This window comes from Nomascus leucogenys, chromosome 10 (assembly GCF_006542625.1).
Source record: "Nomascus leucogenys isolate Asia chromosome 10, Asia_NLE_v1, whole genome shotgun sequence".
NCBI lineage: Eukaryota > Metazoa > Chordata > Mammalia > Primates > Hylobatidae > Nomascus > Nomascus leucogenys.
In genome coordinates, this window is record NC_044390.1 from 67,507,906 (window position 1) to 67,527,953 (window position 20,048).

General features: G+C 40.3%; 1 protein-coding gene across 2 annotated transcripts in view; it reads left to right on the forward strand.

The window, feature by feature from the left end:
- SLC17A8 (solute carrier family 17 member 8) overlaps window positions 1-13,885 on the forward strand; it is a 64,725-nt gene extending 50,840 nt beyond the window's left edge. Inside the window, exons 10-12 of one of the 2 annotated variants that reach the window (XM_003269903.2) lie at window positions 4,575-4,685; window positions 9,854-9,981; window positions 11,644-13,885. In XM_003269903.2, the coding sequence (XP_003269951.1) occupies window positions 4,575-4,685; window positions 9,854-9,981; window positions 11,644-11,988 (584 nt within the window). In that variant the 3' untranslated portion in view covers window positions 11,989-13,885. The remainder of the gene's footprint in view (window positions 1-4,574; window positions 4,686-9,853; window positions 9,982-11,643) is intronic. The other variant, XM_003269904.2, reaches the window with a different exon arrangement.
- The last annotated feature ends 6,163 nt before the right edge of the window (window positions 13,886-20,048 follow it).

Here is a 20,048-nt window from a genome sequence, read left to right on the forward strand (position 1 = left end):
GATTGTAATGTGCCATTAAAATCATTTAAAGCAAAGCAGATCACTTAAGACATGATGTTCAATTCATTCTGAATCAGGGTCTACGTCTATGATACTTAAAGACAGATGCCAAATTCTTGTCCTGCCCCCTCTGTAGAACATATGAAGTGTAACTGAGGTCAAAAATTCTATTCTGGCTGAATCAGTTGCATATGTGAACTTCAGATTGTTTTAATATGAAATAAAATATTTCTTAGGCCTTTAAGTCCTAGTTTTGTTTTTCTTGGCAACTCTAAATAGGTTCAATTTTAAGGGTCTCCTGATTATCCCTAAAGTTCAAATTTTATCCTTAAGCTCCTGAAACATGCAGCCCTGTCTCTAGTATTTAACTGTCAGTAGAAACCATTTAGGCTCTTAAATGCTTTTTTTCCATTGGCAATCTGCTATTTGGCCAAAATTTTTTTTCTTACAGATGAACTGATGTATCATTTGTAAGTTTTATTCTTTATACAATGTCATCATTCTAATCCTTTGGGGGAATTGACTTTCTGCACGTTTCTGTTGAGAGTGTTAAAATAAAAGAAGTTTCAGCCAGATGCCTTGTTATTTAGGATAGGCCAGTTTAAGACACATATAGTTAGTATATGAAACACTAGCAATTTTTCCCTATGTGTAATCTTAAATGTTGAAACAAAATTAAGAACAAGTAGCAATGATATAAAGCCTATGGTTTTAAAAGTAAGACTTCCCTAATTACATTTCATCCTCTTTAGAAGTCATTTAAAACAATTATTAGTTCTTGCCCTTCTTTATAGTAGTGTTGAAGAAATAGGTTCAAAAAGGTAAATATTAATAACCATCATTTACGGTAAGTACTTCAGCTTGTGAATCTTATTTTCCTGTTTCTGGGTCCCATTTCCTTTCCTTTGCATTAATTCATTAAACGTGTATGTATGTATGTATGTATGTATGTATGTATGTATTTAGAGACAGAGTCTCACTCTGTTGCCGAGGCTGGAGTGTAGTGGTGCAATCTTGGCTCACTGCAACCTCCACCTCCTGGGTTCAAGTGATTCTCCTGCCTCAGCCTCCTGAGTAGCTGGGATGACAGGCACATGCAACCGTGCCTGGCTAACTTTCATATGTTTAGTAGAGAAGGGGTTTTGCCATGTTGCCCAGGCTGGTCTTGAACTCCTGACCTCAGGTGATCTGTCTGCCTTGGCCTCCCAAAGAGCTGGAATTATAGGTGTGCACCACCATGCCTGGCCAAACATTATTTATTGAGTGCATACTACATGCTAGACAGACTCTGTGTTAAATATACAGTTTTGTGGGAGAGGCAGAAACACAAATGAAAAGTTACAAAGCAATACTGAAAAGTTCTATAAAATGATGAGAAGGTGATGTCAGCTTCATTGGTTGAGGGTAGGGAGAGGGTTGTTAGGGAAGCTTTCTAGAGGAGGCACTATTTAATCTGTACTTTAAAAATAGTAAGATTTATCCAGAAAAAGAGAAAGTGATGAGAGAAGAGTATCCCAGGTAAAGAAACAATGTGTGAAAATATGTACAGGTGTGAGACAGTACTGTGTGGTTAGAAAACAGCTAACAGAGGAGTATGTCTTTGGCACAGAGGGCTAGCCACAGAATGGGGGCAGTAAGCAAAGTGATGAGGGCTGGAAGAAAATGAAACTGGAACAGCAGGAGGGATTCATTACAGAACACTATACTCATGATATGGAGCCCATGACAAACATGTTAAGCATAGGAGCAAATAATGAGGTGTGTGGCTTAGGAAGACAGTGGTATTGAGAATGCATCAGAGGAGGACGAGTTGGGAAGACTACCAAAGTGGCTTATTGTGGCTGAGCATGGTGGCTCAGGCCTGTAATCCCAGCACTTTGGGAGGCCAAGTAGGCAGATTACCTGAGGTCAGGAGTTCGAGACCAGCCTGGCCAACATGGGGAAACCCGGCCTCTACTAAAAATACAAAAATTAGACTGGGGGTGGTGGCTCACGTCTGTAATCCCAGCACTTTGGGAGGCTGAGGTGGGTGGATCACAAGGTCAGGAGACTGAGACCATCCTGGCTAACACGGTGAAAACCCGTCTCTACTAAATATATAAAAAATTAGCCGGGCGTGGTAGTGGGCACCTGTAGTCCCAGCTGCTCAGGAGGCTGAGGCGGGAGAAGGGCATGAACCCTGGAGGCAGAGCTTGCAGTGAGCCAAGATCGCGCCGCTGCCCTCCAGCCTGGGTGACAGAGCAAGACTCCATCTCAAAAAAAAAAAAAAAAAAAAAAAAAAAAAAATTAGCCGGGCATGGTGGTGGACTACAATCCCAGCTACTGGGAAGGCTGAGTCAGGAGAACCACTTGCACCCAGGAGGCAGAGGTTGCAATAAGCTGAGATTGCACCACTGCACTCCAGTCTGGGCGACAGAGCACGACTCCGTCTCAAACAAAAGAAGAAAAAAAGGTGGCTTATTGCAGTTGTCCTGGTAAGAGGTCACGGGGCCTGGAACTAAAGCAGTGACAGGGGAGGGGAAAGCAGCAGTTGCACTGGACAGATATTTCCGAGGCCAAACCCGCAGATTTGTATATGAAAGCTGAGGCAGGAGGAGCAGTCCACGGCAGTTCTGAAGTTTCTGCATCGGATTTCTGGCTATCATTTGTTGAGCTGTGCCCATGTGCCACAGTCGGTACCTCCTATACCAATTTCATTTACTTTCCAATACCTTACAAGGCTGTGGTATTATCTCCAGTTTTTGGATGAGGAATCTGAGAGGTGTAGTAACTTGTTCAAGGTCACAAAATTAGTGATTTTGAAGTAGAAAGTGAACCCATACCAGTTTGACTCTAAAGAGTAGGTTCTAAACACAGAATATGGAAGATTAATTTAGAGAAGGAGATTAATTTAGAGAAGAAAGCATGTGGTGGCGATGGTTTGCATTGTTTGTTTAGGAGTAAAAAAATAGGGGAAGAGGCCAGGGGTGGTGGCTCACGCCTGTAATCCCAGCACTTTGGGAGGCTGAAGTGGGCAGACCACCTGAGGTCAGGAGTGGCCAGCCTGGCCAACATGGCGAAACCAGCCTGGCCAACATGGTGAAACCCCAACTCTACTAAAACTACAAAATTAGCTGGGCGTGGTAGCACATGCCCATAATCCCAGCTACTTGGGAGGCTGAGGCAGGAGAATCATTTGAACCTGGGAGGCAGAAGTTGCGGTGAGCCGAGATCATGCTGTTGCACTCCAGCCTGGGTGATAAGAGCAAGACTCTGTCTCAAAAAATAATAATAATAATAATAAATAAATAAATAAATAAAAATAGGGGGTGAGAGAATTGATTTGGGCATGTTGCCTTTGAGGTACTGTAGGACAATTGTGTGGAGATGTCTGGAATCAGCAGACAGTCTCCAAATGAAGCACCATTAATTGTCTCTTCCCCCTCCTAAGGCACTCTGTATACTTGCAAATGATATTTATATCATTTTTCTGTCTGTTGTTAGCTGAACTTTTTTTCGGGTGAGAAGAAACTTCTTCATAATTTCCTCATTCTTTTTATTTTTTGTTGTGCTAGACTAACTTATTCTGAATGAAAGGAACAGAAAGCACTTTTGTTCTGCAATATTTTCTGTGCAAAAATCTCAGGTATTGTTTGTTGTTTTTTTTTTTTAAGAGGCCTGAGAGCTTGGTGAACTTTGAAATAGAAAAATTTTGACTTTTGCTTTACAAGGGGTGAAGTGCTGTTTTTTTTTGTTTGTTTGTTTCAGATGTTTGCTACAGTTTTCTGGTTACTTTTGGCAATAAATATTAGAGTGTTGTCATTTTACTTTTATGGGAAAGGCCATAACTAGTCAAAGGGGAATCATTATCACAGTTACATAGTAGAGTTTTAGTATTTAACAATGGCAGGGGCAGCTACCCATGAAGCAACTAATAATTAACGTCCCTCATCTCAGGGGCATCACTGGAATCTATTGGGACCGTGTGATGTTCAAGGTGCACTGGGATAATGTTAGAAAGTTCGCAAACACCCAGGGAATATTAGCAGAGTCATGTAGTCATGAAAGACCTGGGTGGCATTGTAAGCACCGTACCAGAATGTAGGTCTGTGGAGGAACAGAAAACCAAACACCACATGTCCCCACTCATAAGTGGGAGATGCACAATGAGAACACATGGATACAGGGAGGGGATCATCACACACTGGGGCCTGCTAGGGGGCAAGGGGAGGGAGAGCATTAGGGCAAATACCTAATGCTTGCAGGGCCTAAAACCTAAATGATGGGTTGATAGGTGGAGCAAACCACCATGGCACATATATACCTGCGTAACAAACATGGACTTTCTGCACATGTATCCCTGAACTTAAATCCCAGAAATTCAAGTAAAGTTAAAAAAAACAAACACTTAAATTCCGGAACTTAAAGTTAAACACACACACACACACACACAGACACACACACACACACACACACACACACAAAACAAACTTAGGTCTGTGGAATTATAGGTTAGTTCTTATTTGATAAATAAATGAACTTGGGTTGACTGATATGAAAATGACATTTTTTTCCCTTGCTGTTTCCATTTGCAGGTTTTGGCATGGAGGCAACCTTACTCCTGGTGGTTGGCTTTTCCCATACCAAAGGGGTGGCTATCTCCTTTCTGGTGCTTGCTGTAGGATTTAGTGGCTTTGCTATTTCAGGTAATGTGTCCTTTGGGTTTCCAGATCTTGACTACAGATTCAACAATTCCCAGGAAGAAGGAAGGACAAGGATATTGTAGCACGTTCTTTCAGTAGCCAGTCCATTCTCAGAGAGCAGGACCACCGCCCAGAGAATGTCATCTAGTGGGGGTGATTTTGTAGGATCACTGAGAACTGGGCTTGGGAGCTCAGTTAAGGTGGAATGTTTCCTACTTACCTTGTTATGGGAAAAGACACAAAGTGCAGATGACCCTTCTGAGACATGAGCAGAGGCCCAAGCATATGTCCCGGGTGAAGTGGACTTTCATATTTTAGCAGCATGTCACCCTACCTGACAGAGGCTCCTGTGACTTTTTCAAGCCACGCCTCTTGCTAGAGAACTGCGAGCGTCATTACAGTCATAGAATCAGAAGTTTTTTTAAGAGTGAAAACCTTCTTTAGATTCTTGTCTACTCCATTGCTTTCATTTTCCAAACAAGAAAATGCGGGTCCAGAGAGGGGAAGTGACTTTCTGAACAGGGTAAAAAATAATGACAATGATGATGTGAGCTAGCGATGACCAAGCACAGATTCTGTGCCAGGGACTGTTCCATGTGATCTGTGTATTTTAAGCCCTATCTCTCTCACAACTACTCTGCTGGGTATCAGTGCTGTTACGATTCCCATTTTACAGGAGCAGAAACCAGTCTACTATATGTGAGAGAGAGGCCAGAGTGCAATCATATCAGAAGCTTCCTATGCAAAACTGGGTCAAAGAGTGAAATTTAGTTGTTTCTCTATCTTTAAAACATCGTAATAAGAATATGGTTACTGGCCGGGTGCGCTGGCTTACGTGTGTAATCACAGCACTTTGGGAGACCGAGACGAATGGATCACTTGAGCCCAGGAGTTCGAGACCAGCCTGGGCAACATGGCAGAACCCAATCTCTACAAAAAATACAAAAAGTTAGCTAAGTGTGATGGCACACACCTGCTGTCCCAGTTACTCAGGAGGTTGAGGTGAGAGGATGGCTTGAGCCTGGGAGTTGGAGGTTGCGGTGAGCTGAGTTCGTGCCACTGCACTCCAGCCTGGATGACAGAGCGAGACCCTGTCTCAAGAAAAATAAATAAATAAATAAAATAAAAATAAAAAATGGTTACTTAAAGAAAATTTTACATATATTGCATATATATCATAACATTGTGAAGCAAGTAGTAGTATATCACTATGTTACTGGATTTTTCACTATTTTACTAAAGCTTAGAAAAATTTGATACTTTCTTAATATCACACAGTTAGTGGCAAAGGAAGGATGACAGAACAGTTCTGCCTGGCCCAAAGGCTGCGCTCCTTCCTTCCATTATTCCAGGTTGCCTTAAATATCAAATAGTGTTAGTGTCCCAGAATAGAAAAATATGGAACCTCTGGTCTAAACTGCCCTAAGACAGGGGCTTGTATCTATCAAAATAAATAGAGTTGATGAATAAATTAGAAAATAAAGTAAAAGTCTAAATTAAAAGTAACTTGCAGCTAAGTAATTTGGTTTAGAGATGCATAGACCTGGGTTTGAGGCCCTCTTTACTACGTACTATTTATAAAAGAAAAAATTTGCTAAATTATGAAAACTCTAAAGCTTCAGTTTTCTCATCTAGAGATTGGAGAGATGAAACAGCAACCTCACAGGGTTGTTGGGAGGATAAACTTAGATAATTCATGCAGTTCCTCACACTTCTTGTGGGCTGGGCATTATGCTTAGCACTGGGGATATTGCAGTGAATAAATGAAAGAGTTCATCCGCATAAAGTTTGCATTCTAGTGGCAATACTTATTCAAATAAAAACCTTAGCTGTATTTATTTTGAAGTCTTTAGCACAGTGCCAGATGCATAACAAAATTAACGAGTGTTCACCATTATTGTTCTATTAGTACACACACCAGCCCAGTGGCTCTCAAAATGTTATGTGAAATCACCGTAGGATATTTCAGAATGCAGATTCTGATTTGGTAGCTCTAGGGTGGGGCCTGAGATTCTGCAGTTTTAGCAAGCTCCCCAGCACTGCTGCTGCCGCTGCTGCAGGGCAGTCCACACTTTGAGTAGCAAGGGCAGAGCAATCATGATTTGCTTCCACTAGGATGCGGAGGAACGCCTTCCCTTGATAACTTTGTGATGCAAAAGAGATCCATATCCTGTTCCCAGAGATACTGAAATGTTCAAGTTCATATTGCTTCCTTTCCCCCGATTGCCAATTAAGTCACAATCTGAAGGAGAGAAACCCAATACTCCAAATCACAGAAGCTCCTTTTTTTTTTCTTTTTTTTTTTAGACAGGGTCTCTTGCCTTGTGCAGTGGCTCATGCCTGTAATCCCAGCACTTTGGGAGGCTGAGGCAGATGGGTCACCTGAGATCAGGAGTTCGAGACCAGCCTGGCCAACATGGTGAAACCCCATGTCTACTAAAAATACAGAAACTAGTTGGTTGTGGTGGTATGTGCCTGTAGTCCCAGCTACTGGGGAGGCTGAGGTTGCAGTGAGCCAAGATTGCACCACTGCACTCCAGCCTGGGTGACAAAGAGAGATTCTGTCTCAAAAAAAAAAAAAAAAAAAAAATAGACAGGGTCTCGCTCTGTCACACAGGCTGGAGTGCAGTGGCATGATCGTGGATCATTGCAGCCTCTACCTCCCATGCTCAACTGATTCTCCTGCCTCAGCCTCCTGAGTAGCTGGGGCTACCGGCATGTGCCACCACTTCCAGATATATATATATATATATTTTCGAGACAGGGTCTCACAATATTGCCCAAGCTGTTCTCGAACTCCTGGCCTCAAGTGATTCTCCTGCCTTGGCCTCTCAAAGTATTGAGATTACAGGCATGAGCCACCACACCTGGCCTTCTTGCCACTTTTTAAACATGATTTCGTTTCATCCTCATTGCAACCTTGATGAGAAAGGTATTGCTATATTCACTTTATTGGTGGGGAAACCAAAGTGTGGTTTAACTTGCCTAGTGAAGTGGCTGGGAGTGTGGAATAAACGTCTGTTGGTCCCAGCAATGACACTGTGGGAGGGATTGCAGCCACAGGGGCAATAATTCCTCAGAATCTACTGTCTGCCAACTTTTAAAGGAATAAACATAGATGCCAGGGAAGACTGACTGGCACAATTTAGGAGCTGATTATAGACGAGACTGCTGAGGTAGATGAAGTTAAAAATAGGCAAGGGATGAGTGATGCCTGTTTTGGGAAATGTCCTATACAGAGAAGATAGATTCTCTCAGTTTATGTGTAATTTTTTTATCTGCTATAAAAATCTATCAATATCTCAATTTCTCAGTGATTTCCCCCCCTCCCCAAATGTCAGGATTGTGCAGCTAGAAACCTAAATGGCTTTTCCCACATTATCTTTAGCTGAATGCAGATGCCCAGGCTTTGTATCAGAGCATAATACTCAACAATCATATTAATTGCTTCTTATCTCTGGATTCTTTTCTAATAAAGTGTTTATCACATTCAAATCAATGGTAAGATTAATGAACTTGCAGCTGTTTTATATTCTGATCATTTGGCACATTGACCTGAAAGATAAGGTATGTTTATTATTATCAAAAAGTTTTCTCAAAATTTCTCCCTGAAGGGAGGTAGGAAAGACAACCAACCAATGTGCCAGATTAGAACAAAAAATGTTTTAAGTCCTATTTTCAGTTTTTTTTTGCACAGAATAAAGAAATAAAAAGCAAAGCAAAGGAAAACAAAAAGATGAATAAAGCCTACAACCCCTTGCTATAATTTCAGTAGCTGAAGGTGGTAATTAATTTAGCAACTATTTATTGAGTGACTACAATGTGCCAGGCACTTTGCTAGTTCAGGGGAGATGGTGGTAAACAAGACGGATGGCTAACCACCTGTAAAGAGCGTGCATGTTGGTTTACACATCTATGCATCATGCAGTTAATATACATTATTTAACTTAATTCCTACATCAATTTTATAAGAATCATTATCCCGTTATACAGATGAAGAAACTAAGGTTCAGGAAGTTTAAATCCTTGGTCTAGGCTTGCATCTCAATTAAGCTGCCAGAACTGTCTGTCTGATTCGAACATGCACCCCTGCAATATATTGACAAAGTCGGATCTCGGCTCGCTGTAACCTCCACCTCCTGGGTTCAAGCGATTATCCTGTCTCAGCCTCCCAAGTAGCTGGGATTACAGGCATGTGCCACCATGCCTGGCTAATTTTTGTATTTTTAGTAGAGGTGAGGCTTTGCCATGTTGGCCAGGCTGGTCTCGAACTTCTGACCTCAGGTGATCCACCCGCCTCGGCCTCCCAAAGTGCTGAGATTATAGGCGTGAGCAACCATGCCCGGCCAGCAGCATTATCTTTTGATAGAAGACCTCAAAGAGAGGGAGTTACTTTGCAGTGGCAGCAGAAGTTAGCAGTAGTAGTAGTGGTAGTTAGCTTAGCTTTGATATTTGCCAAGGGCTTCACATACCTATTTCCCCTGAGTATCTATCACAGCACCTTTGTGAAGTGAGTAGTAATATTATCCTCATATTGGAGATGAAGAAACAAAGGGCCCCAAATTACTTGTTTACATAGTAGAAATAAGATTCAAGTCCAGATTTACAGACTCCAAATCAAGTAGGTGTGTGAAAGTGTTTCGTAAATTACAGAAGGTTCTCCCAGTGTTTGTGCAAATGTTTCATTAAAAAGCACGCTTTTCATTGTGTGAAAATGTGGCCATGTGGCCAATAAAGTAGGCTTACCCTTGGCTGCCTTTTAAGAGTAAGTTAGGGGTAGGAGTGGGAATATTACAAAGCAAGGTTTGGTCTAGTCATACTGTATGTGATTGTATGATTATTTAGTCTGAATAAATGTGATTCAGGCTTTAGGCTTTTCAATATTGTGCCAAACACCGTATTTTGGAATTCAGAACCTACAAGGTAGAGATGACATGATTCTCCTTGTAGAGAGAGCCCATGATAGATATCCATAATCAATTCCAGCATTGTCTACCAGTGCTGCTTTGTGCAGACACAGCCTCTTGAACCCAGTCCTCTTGGTCTGGAAACTAGTCATATACTAGAGGAAACCAAACAGATTGGTAAAGGTTGGGGCAACTGAGTATTTTCCAAAGCATATTTGAAATTCTGTTCTTGACTCTGATTTTGAGGTTTTGGCTTCACTGTAGGTTTTAATGTCAACCACCTGGACATTGCCCCCCGCTATGCCAGCATTCTCATGGGGATCTCAAACGGAGTGGGAACCCTCTCTGGAATGGTCTGTCCCCTCATTGTCGGTGCAATGACCAGGCACAAGGTAAAGGTCTCCTTTGTGGCTATGGGTTACAATATCAGAGGACTGGAGCACTATACAAACTTGAGGTTTCAAGGCTCTACCACAGTCTGTAAATGTGTATGTCCTTAACCTTGACTGAGTCAGCTGAACTTTTTTTTTCTTTCTTCTTCTGATTTTCAAATCATTGCTTATCAATGGCACCAAGGCTAGTTGTTGTTTTGTTCTATGTTTTCTCAATTGAGGAATAAAAGTCTGGGGAGAGGGGATGGGCCATAGAAACTGTTTAGAGACACAAAGAAGAAACTGAGGCAGTCAACTCGGGATAAATGAGTTATTGAAGATTGTTTTCTCATTCTCAGTGATTAAACTTTATAGCCTAATTCCATCCATTGCTTAGCATGTTTCAGCATAAAAAGATGAGTGCTATTCTACTTCTTTATTAAGAATAAAATAAACACATTAAAAAAAGAATAAAATAAACAGGACATTAATAACCTACCCAGTTGTTACTGAGCCTTTGTGAATTTAGACTACAGTGGTGGTGGTAGAGGCAAATCCATCCAGAGTTCAACCACAGCCCATGTGATTTCCTTATCTTTGTCATTGAAATGTCTCAAGATGCTGCTTTCTGCAATAAGAATTCTTTGATACCATGGGATTTTTTTCCCCCAACTATTTTCTTAGTTGGATTGCCTATTACAAATATAACTTCAGAAGTTTTCTCAGCTTCCTGCAGAAGAAAGTGTGAGATAAATTTTCCTACTTTTTGACAGAAAAGGAAGGTAGAATTTTATAGGCAGGGAATTCATATTTTCCCTCTCTCTTCATGAAATGATAGGATTAATGACCTGACTATTAAATCCAATATATCTTCCCCCAACCTTAGACACAAATTCCCATTATTTTTTGACATACTTTTTTTTTAACACTGAAAATATGATTATAAATAAAGTTCTTGTCAGTCAAGGGTGAGAACTTTAATGGCTCAAAGACTTCTGATATTTAAAATGGCGGGTTCCTAAAACAATTTTAATTTAGCTGACTATGTGAAGGGAAACCCCATTTGAGTATTCAAAAAGCTATGCAATGGTGCTGCATGTATTAATATTTTTATATGTTGTTTATTTTAAAATGTATTTTCTTGTAATCCCAGCACTTTGGGAGGCTGAGGTGGGTGGATCACGAGGTCAGGAGATCGAGACTATCCTGGCTAACATGGTGAAACCCCGTCTCTACTAAAAATACAAAAAATTAGCCGGGCGTGGTGGTGGGTGCCTGTAGTCCCAGCTACTTGGGAGGCTGAGGCAGGAGAATGGCGTGAACCCGGGAGGTGGAGCTTGCAGTGAGCTGAGATCGCACCACTGCGCTCCAGCCTGGGAGACAGAGTGAGACTCCATCTCAAAAAACAAACAAAAAAAAGAATTTTCTAAATTAAAAAAATACATATTTATTGTTTTGTCTAACTTTCATATTCATTCTAGTCTTAACTTTCATTTTTTAAGTTTTTCTTTTAAATTAGGTTTGAATCCTGGATGGTGCTTCTGACACACGTCCTCCCTCCCAAAGAGCAGAGCATCGCCTTCCAAATGGGCAGATGCTTTTTCACAGTGGAGGCCTCCAGGACATAGTGGCAATCTCTGGTTTTAGTTAAAACATTAATTGGCACTTTATTTCCTTATTTAGACCCGTGAAGAATGGCAGAATGTGTTCCTCATAGCTGCCCTGGTGCATTACAGTGGTGTGATCTTCTATGGGGTCTTTGCTTCTGGGGAGAAACAGGAGTGGGCTGACCCAGAGAATCTCTCTGAGGAGAAATGTGGAATCATTGACCAGGATGAATTAGCTGAGGAGATAGAACTCAACCATGAGAGTTTTGCGAGTCCCAAAAAGAAGATGTCTTATGGAGCCACCGCCCAGAATTGTGAAGTCCAGAAGAAGGAATGGAAAGGACAGAGAGGAGCGACCCTTGATGAGGAAGAGCCGATATCCTACCAGAATGAAGAGAGAAACTTCTCAGCTATATCCTAATGTCTGAGAGGCACTTCTGTCTTCTCCTTACTTTAGAACCAGAAAGTATCCATACCTATTGCCTTTCTTGTAGCCCAGCTTGCCAGAGGTCCAAATAAGGGGAGGGGAGAAGATCTAACCAGCAACAGGGAAAAGAGAAATATTATCTTTCAATGACATGTATAGGTAAGGAACTGCGCTCAGTTGATAACATAGTTGATAATACATATTTTTTGAATTGACAGTTGACCCTTCTCTCAAAGAGCTGAACTTATTCAGAAAGGAATGACTAGAAGAAAAAGGAGACAATACCATGTTGTTCAAAGAAACACTGAAGGAAATGGGGATGTTTGGCCAGAAGGAATGTAAACAGTAGCAGCAGCTGCCACCACATTTCTAGGGTAGCCATGCAGAAGAGGGCTTCATATTCCCAATAAACCCCACGTTGTGGCAGGTGCTTTATAAACACTCTTATTTAATCTCCACACCTTTATGACACACATTTCTTATCCCCATTTTACAACCAAGGAATCTAAAGCAACAAGAAATGAACTTGCCCATGGTCATCTGCCAGGGTCAGTGCTGAGACTGTTGAAGCTCCCAATAGGTGGCAGTTTTGGGGAAGATTTCCATTCAGTGTAGGGAAGACATTTGTAATAATGAGAACTGAAAATGGAGTAATTGTGAGTAATTCACCATTTTAGCAGGTGTTGGGGAAGGGAAACATTTGGGTTGATGAGGCAGAGGGGATTCAAATGTGTGAGAGGCTAGATTCAAAGACCCTCAGTGTTCTACGTTATCTGAAGAGTCAAATGGTTCTGTGACTCCATAGTTTTTAAAGTAATAAGGGTCATAGACTACATCAGAGATTCAAATAGGTTTTTTAAGAAAAGCTAAGCAAGAGAGCCATATTTTTAGGAATCTGACGGTCAAAATAGCTGAAAGCAGTAAACAAGAGATTGGCTATTAAATTTCAACTTTCCATAATATTAAGAATGTAGCTAAATGATGTCCCAAACTACTTATAAACTTTTAAGACATTTAATAATATAAGAAGTAGGTTAGGTTCATGTGTTTTCTTAGGTAAAATTCTCCTGAAATAATTTTCTATTTTTAAAAAATGTATCTCTTTAGCCTTTTCTGCTGGAGATTATATTAGGCAGTTTCATCAGATTATACAAAATCATGATTTTGTATCAAAAGTATTCATGATGACTCTATTTGGAATGATATTCAGGGAAATCACAATAATATAGCAGTAGTTATACAGAGAAAATCTACAATGAAAACATTTGGGACAATTAGACCTACAGTTACTGTTGAAAAATCCACCTTTGATTGCATAAGGCAATTACATGGATACTTTTAGATATATTTAAAATTTTAACGTTGGCATCTAAAGGGTTATTTGAAAATAAAATTATTTTCCTGTTCATTGGTTTTAGAAAATTTTATTTCTACTTTTGGAAGAAAAATATAATATGGAAAAAATTATAGATTTACTTGTAATTCATTATTGTAAAGTGTTTTTTTTTTTTTCTTATTTCTCCCCCATGTATTTCTGGTCCCCAGTGATACTAGCTGAGTTGTAGTGTATTTTATAAATGGAATAATCTTGGGGAAAAATTGCAATTCTTCATTAAATAATATTCTTTATGTCACTAGCATACAATTTATGTTAGTAGACATCTTTAAATCTCTTTAATGAGTGAATCCATGCAAGCCCCATAAAACAGTTCCTAGCATGCAGAAAATGCCCAAGTAAATAGCTGTCATCATCATTATCTTTTAACATTTTGGGGGACTTTCCAGTTGAAAAGAAAACATGCTATGTCATTTTTATCCATTATCCCTGGAACTTATTGTGAAAGTTGTGCTGTTTTCTAAGTAAAATAAAAAATAAAAAATTAGCAGTTTATGATAGCCAGTGTTTTATTTTGTGTGTGTGTTAATAAAGTCAAATAACTGTATTTTAAAAACTCATGATAATCCTTAAGGTAGTATTGTATATTGTGACACAAAGTTGTATTTATCGCATCATTTGAAGTTAGTGTCATATGCAGAAAACCCACATTTTTCCTGTAACTTGCCCTTATAATATGTATTTTTTTAAAATGAAGTCATAGATCAAGGTGTTAAAAACTAAAAAATACATTTTTTTATTGTGATGGGTTTTTCTCTGTGTAGGTTGCAATGGATAAATAATTACATTTTAACACCAGACAGATGCCATTTGCAAGTCATTGTGCATTTTGCCGCAAATGTCCACTTGTAGGTCGATTCATGGATGCAAACCATGGATTCTAGCAGGAAGGGAAGGAGGCCTGTAGGTGCAGAGTTCTTGAGACAAGAAAGATCTGATGATCCTTTCCAAACAATCAAAGTTTTGGAAATTCCTTAATATGACAAGAAAAGTAAGTATTAAAGAAATAATGGTCCATTTGTTATCCCTGTCTGGATGTTAAATTCAACAGGTAAAAATTGGAACCTACTATGTGTGTTTCTGTTTTACTCTGCCTCCTCCCAACCCCAATAAATCTGTTTTTCTTTCTCTATTTCTTGTCTCAGTTAGTCACATTATCTTTTTGCTCAAACTAGAATTCTTAGAGTCATCCTTGACTTAAAATATTTTTCCCCTTCTCTCTCTTCTCTGCCAAGTTCATGTAATTTAATTTTCAATCTGTAGATCCATGTCTTACATCAGCTTGGGAAAACTCTCTCCATTACCTCTTAATATACTCCTTTTGCTCCATTCTGTCTCTACTGTTTTGCTAGGCATTCAGTTAAATGTATTCTAGACTGTATGTAGGTCTGATCACCTGTTCTATATTTTCCAATGCTTTGCCTCTTTACATGTCATGCTGGATATCTTCTCCTGACTTATTTTTCAGTTCTTTATCTCTCTCTCTTCAGTGAGGTCTAACCTGTAAAAATCCATCCATTGTGTTCTTAATCTTAGTGATTGTATTTTCAGTTCTAGAATTTTTATTGGTTCTTTTTCGTTTCTGCTATGTCTTTTACAAAATATTTCCAGCTCTCTGCTGAAATTTTCAATGCCGTATTTTATTTTCTGGGACATAGTAAGCTAATTGTTTTAAAATATGCTTAGTGCCAATATTCGGAGACCATGTTAGTCTCTTTTGTTGTTGTTGTTGGTTTTGCTGGTCCTTATTCATACTATCTTAACTGCATCTATGCCTGGTTTTCTTTGATTTTGTCAGACATTGCATTTGAAAAATTATTTGTAGAAATAATTTTTAGCAATTTTAGCCACAAAATAATGCTGCTTCTTCCTTTTTTTTTTTTTTTTTTTCCTTCTAGGAGGTTTTTGTTTGCTTCTTTCATGAACCTAAGGGCATTAACAGTCTGGGATCACCTTAGTCCAGTTGCAGGGCCTTAGGTATTTTGTGCCATCCAGATGATTTGAAGCTGGACAACAGGGTGTATGAAGGCTCTTTCACTTCCTGTTCACCCTTACTGCTAGAGCATAACACTTCAGGGTCCCAACCCACACTACAATGTTTTTACCGGGGTGCAACTCTTATTTCCTTACCAGGCCATCAAAGACACTGCTTAGCCATCAAACACTGGCTTTGTTAGAATTAACAAATCCTCCCAGGAGAAAAGTGGCCTCAAATGTCAGAGTCACTTCTCTGGATTTCCATCTTCTGTCAGACATCAGATGGTAGCCTGGAAATTTTTCACTACCGTTTTGGCTTTTCAATGCTTTTGAGCAGAATTAAATTTTTTTTTTTTTTTTTTTTTTTTTAGTTCAGCTTTTCTAGTAGGAAAGTTGGTCTGAATTGCCTAGTCTGTCATTAACAAACGCTGAAATATCTTTCAATTTTAACTTCACCAAGTTCTCTCAAACTAATCTACCTCCTTAGGGAGAGTGTGATAATAAATTAAACTTAGATCTCAGTGGTTTAATATAGCAAATGTTTAGTTCTGTCTTGTGTTACAAGTTGAATGTGGATTGGTTGGGGTCAGGTGGAGGGGAGGCTTGTTCCAGACAGTCGCTCAGGTATCCAGGATGTATTTTCTCCATTCAGCATCTTGCAGTCAATTATTGGGAACATATAAATTCTGATATCACCATGAAAGGGGAAGGGAGAAGGAGGCACACTGGGTTTTACTGCTTCACTCGGAAGCAACACAATCACTTTTGGTTGCAGTCCATTGACCTACGCTAGCTACATAGCCCTAGCCTAACTTCAAGGGTGGCTAGGAAACAAAGGGGAACATGTAGATTGCTAAGCAAGCATGAATTACACCTTCCATTCATGTCTAGCCTTGGTTCCAGGTCTTATGAACTCTCACTTAGCATATTGAAATAGTTTTCTAACCCCAACTGTCATAAATGATGTAAACCTGCTATGTGTCATTCGAGAGATCTGAACTAGGTTGTAAGGAGCAAATCTTTGTAGGGAAAGGGGCCGTGAGCTTCTTCCAGGGAGGACCAGAGGCCTTAAAAATATCAATTCCCTGGAATAAAATAGATTATGGCCTGATTCTAACTTGAACTAATAACCATGTGGGCCAAACTGAAGGGGCAGGGAAGTTGACTTTTGCTTTAGATTACAAGCAGTACTGTATCCCAGGCCTTATACTAAGTCCTTTCCATACATAATCTCATTTAATTCTCATGGCAACCCAATGAGAAAGGGTTAATGATTTATTCCCAAGCATTTATTAATAAGTAAATGGTATTTCAGAGAAGAATTTAAAGTCAGGTCCCTAAAGGCCATATTTTAACCTTAATTCTTAATTAAGACTAATAATCTATTCTTAATTTTTAAATTCTTTAACCATAAGTCTAATTAAGATCAAACTCATATTTTAATCTAATCTTAATTGAATCATAATCTTAATCGAATCATAATCTTAATCGAATCATAATCTTAATCCTTAATCTTTAATCTGTTCTCTATGGCTTCTACTCGATAGCAGTAATTCCAGACAGTGGTGTTCTCAAAGTCAAGAGTGTTCCAGTTACTTCAGTGAAGTATGATCAAAGTGATGGAATGAGCTCTGGCAGTTTACTCTAGACCCAAGGATATAGGGACAGGTGAAAAGCCAGATGAACATGTGAGGTCTTTTTTCTCATCAACTGCTGGACTGCAGAGAACCAGGGGCCCCTGTATTTCCCCTATTTCCATAGCTACACAGATAGGTAAGATAGGAAAGTTGAACCCAACGCTTACTGGGTGTGTTTGTGTTGAGTGAGGGTTGGTTTGCAAGGGGCTGATTTTTTCCCAGGAATCCCAAATATAGACACAACAAACATTCAGCTATACAGTATATGCCTTGCATAAACTGGGTGCTCAACCAACATGATCTTCAAAATCTGATGTGGTGTTTAAGGAGATTATGCTGGTGATGGCACTCAGGTTGTCTTGTTAAACATGGCGGAATAAATGCAGTCATTTCTAGCTGATTTCTAAAATTAAAATAAAAGACACATAAACTTGCCAGGACAAAGTGAAAGAGGGAGAAAAATCACGTTTAGAAAGCTGAATGGGGATGCATGAGTCTTAACTGACTTCAGCAGAACTGAGTGAAAAAGAAGAAAGCTCATGTTACTGCACCCAAGAAAGGTTTAAAATGGAAGGTACCAGCACCAGGTACCTCTGGAGGACAGAGTGAAGAGTGGAGTGGGGTTGGAGGAGGAGGACTGAGAACATAAGGACTGGTTGAAAGTTATCATTATCAGATTTAGCAATGCTGTTGAAAAGGCATGTAAGAAGCAGTTATCACCCCAGAGTCTCTCTCCCACCAGCTCAACCAAGAAACTGCCCCTCCCCATACCTAGTGGAAAACAGGAAGTTCATTTTCTGGATGGGGGCACTCTGGATTCAAGAACACCCATCATAGCTGAGTATTGGCTCCAAAAGCTAGTGAGTTTGGTCCATTTTGGTTGCTGATGTATCTCAAGTATCTAGAGATGCCTGGCATTTAATAGCCACCTGGTAATTATTTTTCAAATGCATGCATGAGTGAATGAACCTTATTATACACAGGGAAATTAATCAAAAGTTTGCATACTGAACACTGAAAGCTTCCAGTTGCCTTCTTTGGCTGAGCTTCCAAAATGCTGCCAGTCAGAATCATATCCCCTAGGCAGGAGATTATAGAATTCATGGGATGAGTGGTGGGAACTCACATATAAGTAAAAGGGCTTATAGCTATTGACATTTGGGGCTTTCCCCATCAAAATAAAGTGATCCTTGCCTAGTCACTCCCTGTGGGACCTACCAACCAAGCCCTGTCCAAGGGAATTATTCATCCATTCATTCACTTATTCATTCAACAATTTTTTTTTTGAGACAGGATTTCACTCTGTCATCCAGGCTGGAGTGCAGTGGCACCATCATGGCTCACTGCAGCCTTGACCTCCCGGGCTCAAGCGATCCTCCCACCTCAGCCTCCTGAGTAGCTGGGACTACAGGCATGTGCCACCACACCTAGCTAAGTTCAACAACCATTTAGCACCTGTAATGAGCACCTCTAATGTTCTAGGCACTAGGGCTAGAAAACAAGTAAACAAAATAGGTCTCTGCTCTGATGGAGCTTATATTCTGAGAGAAGGCACAAAAAATAAGGCTGTTAATGAGTAAAACCAGGACACAGTATGTCAGTGCTAAGTGCTGAGAACAAACATAAAACCAGGTAAGGGGGGTGGGGAACATGAGGGATGATGTGTTAGGTCAAGTGTCCAGGGATAATGTGATCTTTGAGTAGAGAACTGAAGGCTGTGAGGAAGCAAGTCAAGTGCATTTTGGGGGAAAGGGTTCTAGGCAAAGGAAAAAACAAGGACAAAGGCCCTGAAGGGGGAACATGATGGGCATATTTAAAGAACACTAAGTCCCTTAAAGTACTCAGGTTCTGGACATGTTTCGAAGGAAGAGGGAACATTTTCTGAGAGGCAGAAGACTGGGGAGGAGCAGGACAATACTGGGGGAAGGAACTGGGAATTTTGACTTGTTTGATTTTAGAGCTTTCCTTGCCTATTGATATCTCAGTGGCAGTATCAGGTAGGCAGTGGAAATACAGTCTAGGATTCAGGCCAGAAGTCAGAGCTAGAGTTGTACATTGGTGAGTCACTATCACATCACATAGTTGGTCTGTAAAGCCAGGAGACCAGATGAGATCATCAAGATTCCAGTGCAGAGAAGAACACAACTGAGCCCTGGGGACACTCCAACATAGAGAGATCAGGAAGACGAGAAGGAGCAAGTAGGAGAGATAGAAAAAGGGAGATAGAGGGTGGGGGTGATGGAACCCCGAGAGAGTGGTGTCCTGTGGCCAAGTGAAGCAAGTGTGGTGTGGAGGAGTGCATGGTCCATGTGTCAAAGCTTCTGTGAGATCAAGGAAGATGAGGACTGAGAATGGGTGGGCCACTGGATTTAGCAACATGGAGATCATTGGTGCCTTGACAGGGGCAGTTTTAATATAATGGTGATGACAAAAATCCTGAACGGTATGTGTTTCATCAAGGGTGAGCATTTTATTGTCTTCCTCTTACTTATGAACAGACAGCCAAGGATTACCAGATAGTTTGGGGAAGTTTCCAATATGAAAGACAGAGACCAACAAAAACAGGAAGAAAGGTACTTGGAAGAAAGCAGGTATCACAGGGAGTAGAACAAACCTGAACTTCAAAGAGAAGAAAAGATACTGCATGCTTGAAACAAAAATAGAATTCTAGTTTCAAAAAAGGAAGATACATTTGGAGGAGAAGAGATTGGGCTAGAGAGAATCTTGAGTCTAGGAGGTCAGTTAGGAGTCTATTACAACAATTTAGAAATGAGGGCCTAGACTAGGATTCAGGGAATAGAAATGGGAAAAGAAGCTTGTTATAGAAAACCTAAAAAAAATGTTTTTTCTAATTGGGTGTGGTGGCTCACACTTGTAGCCCCACCTTGGGAGGCCTAGGCAGGTGGATGGCTTGAGGCCGGGAGTTTGAGACCAGCCTGGGCATCATAGTGAGAACTCATCTCTACCAAAAAATTAAAAAAAATTAGCTGGGCATGGTGGCATGTGATTGTAGTCTCAGCTACCTGGGAAGCTGAGGCGGGAGG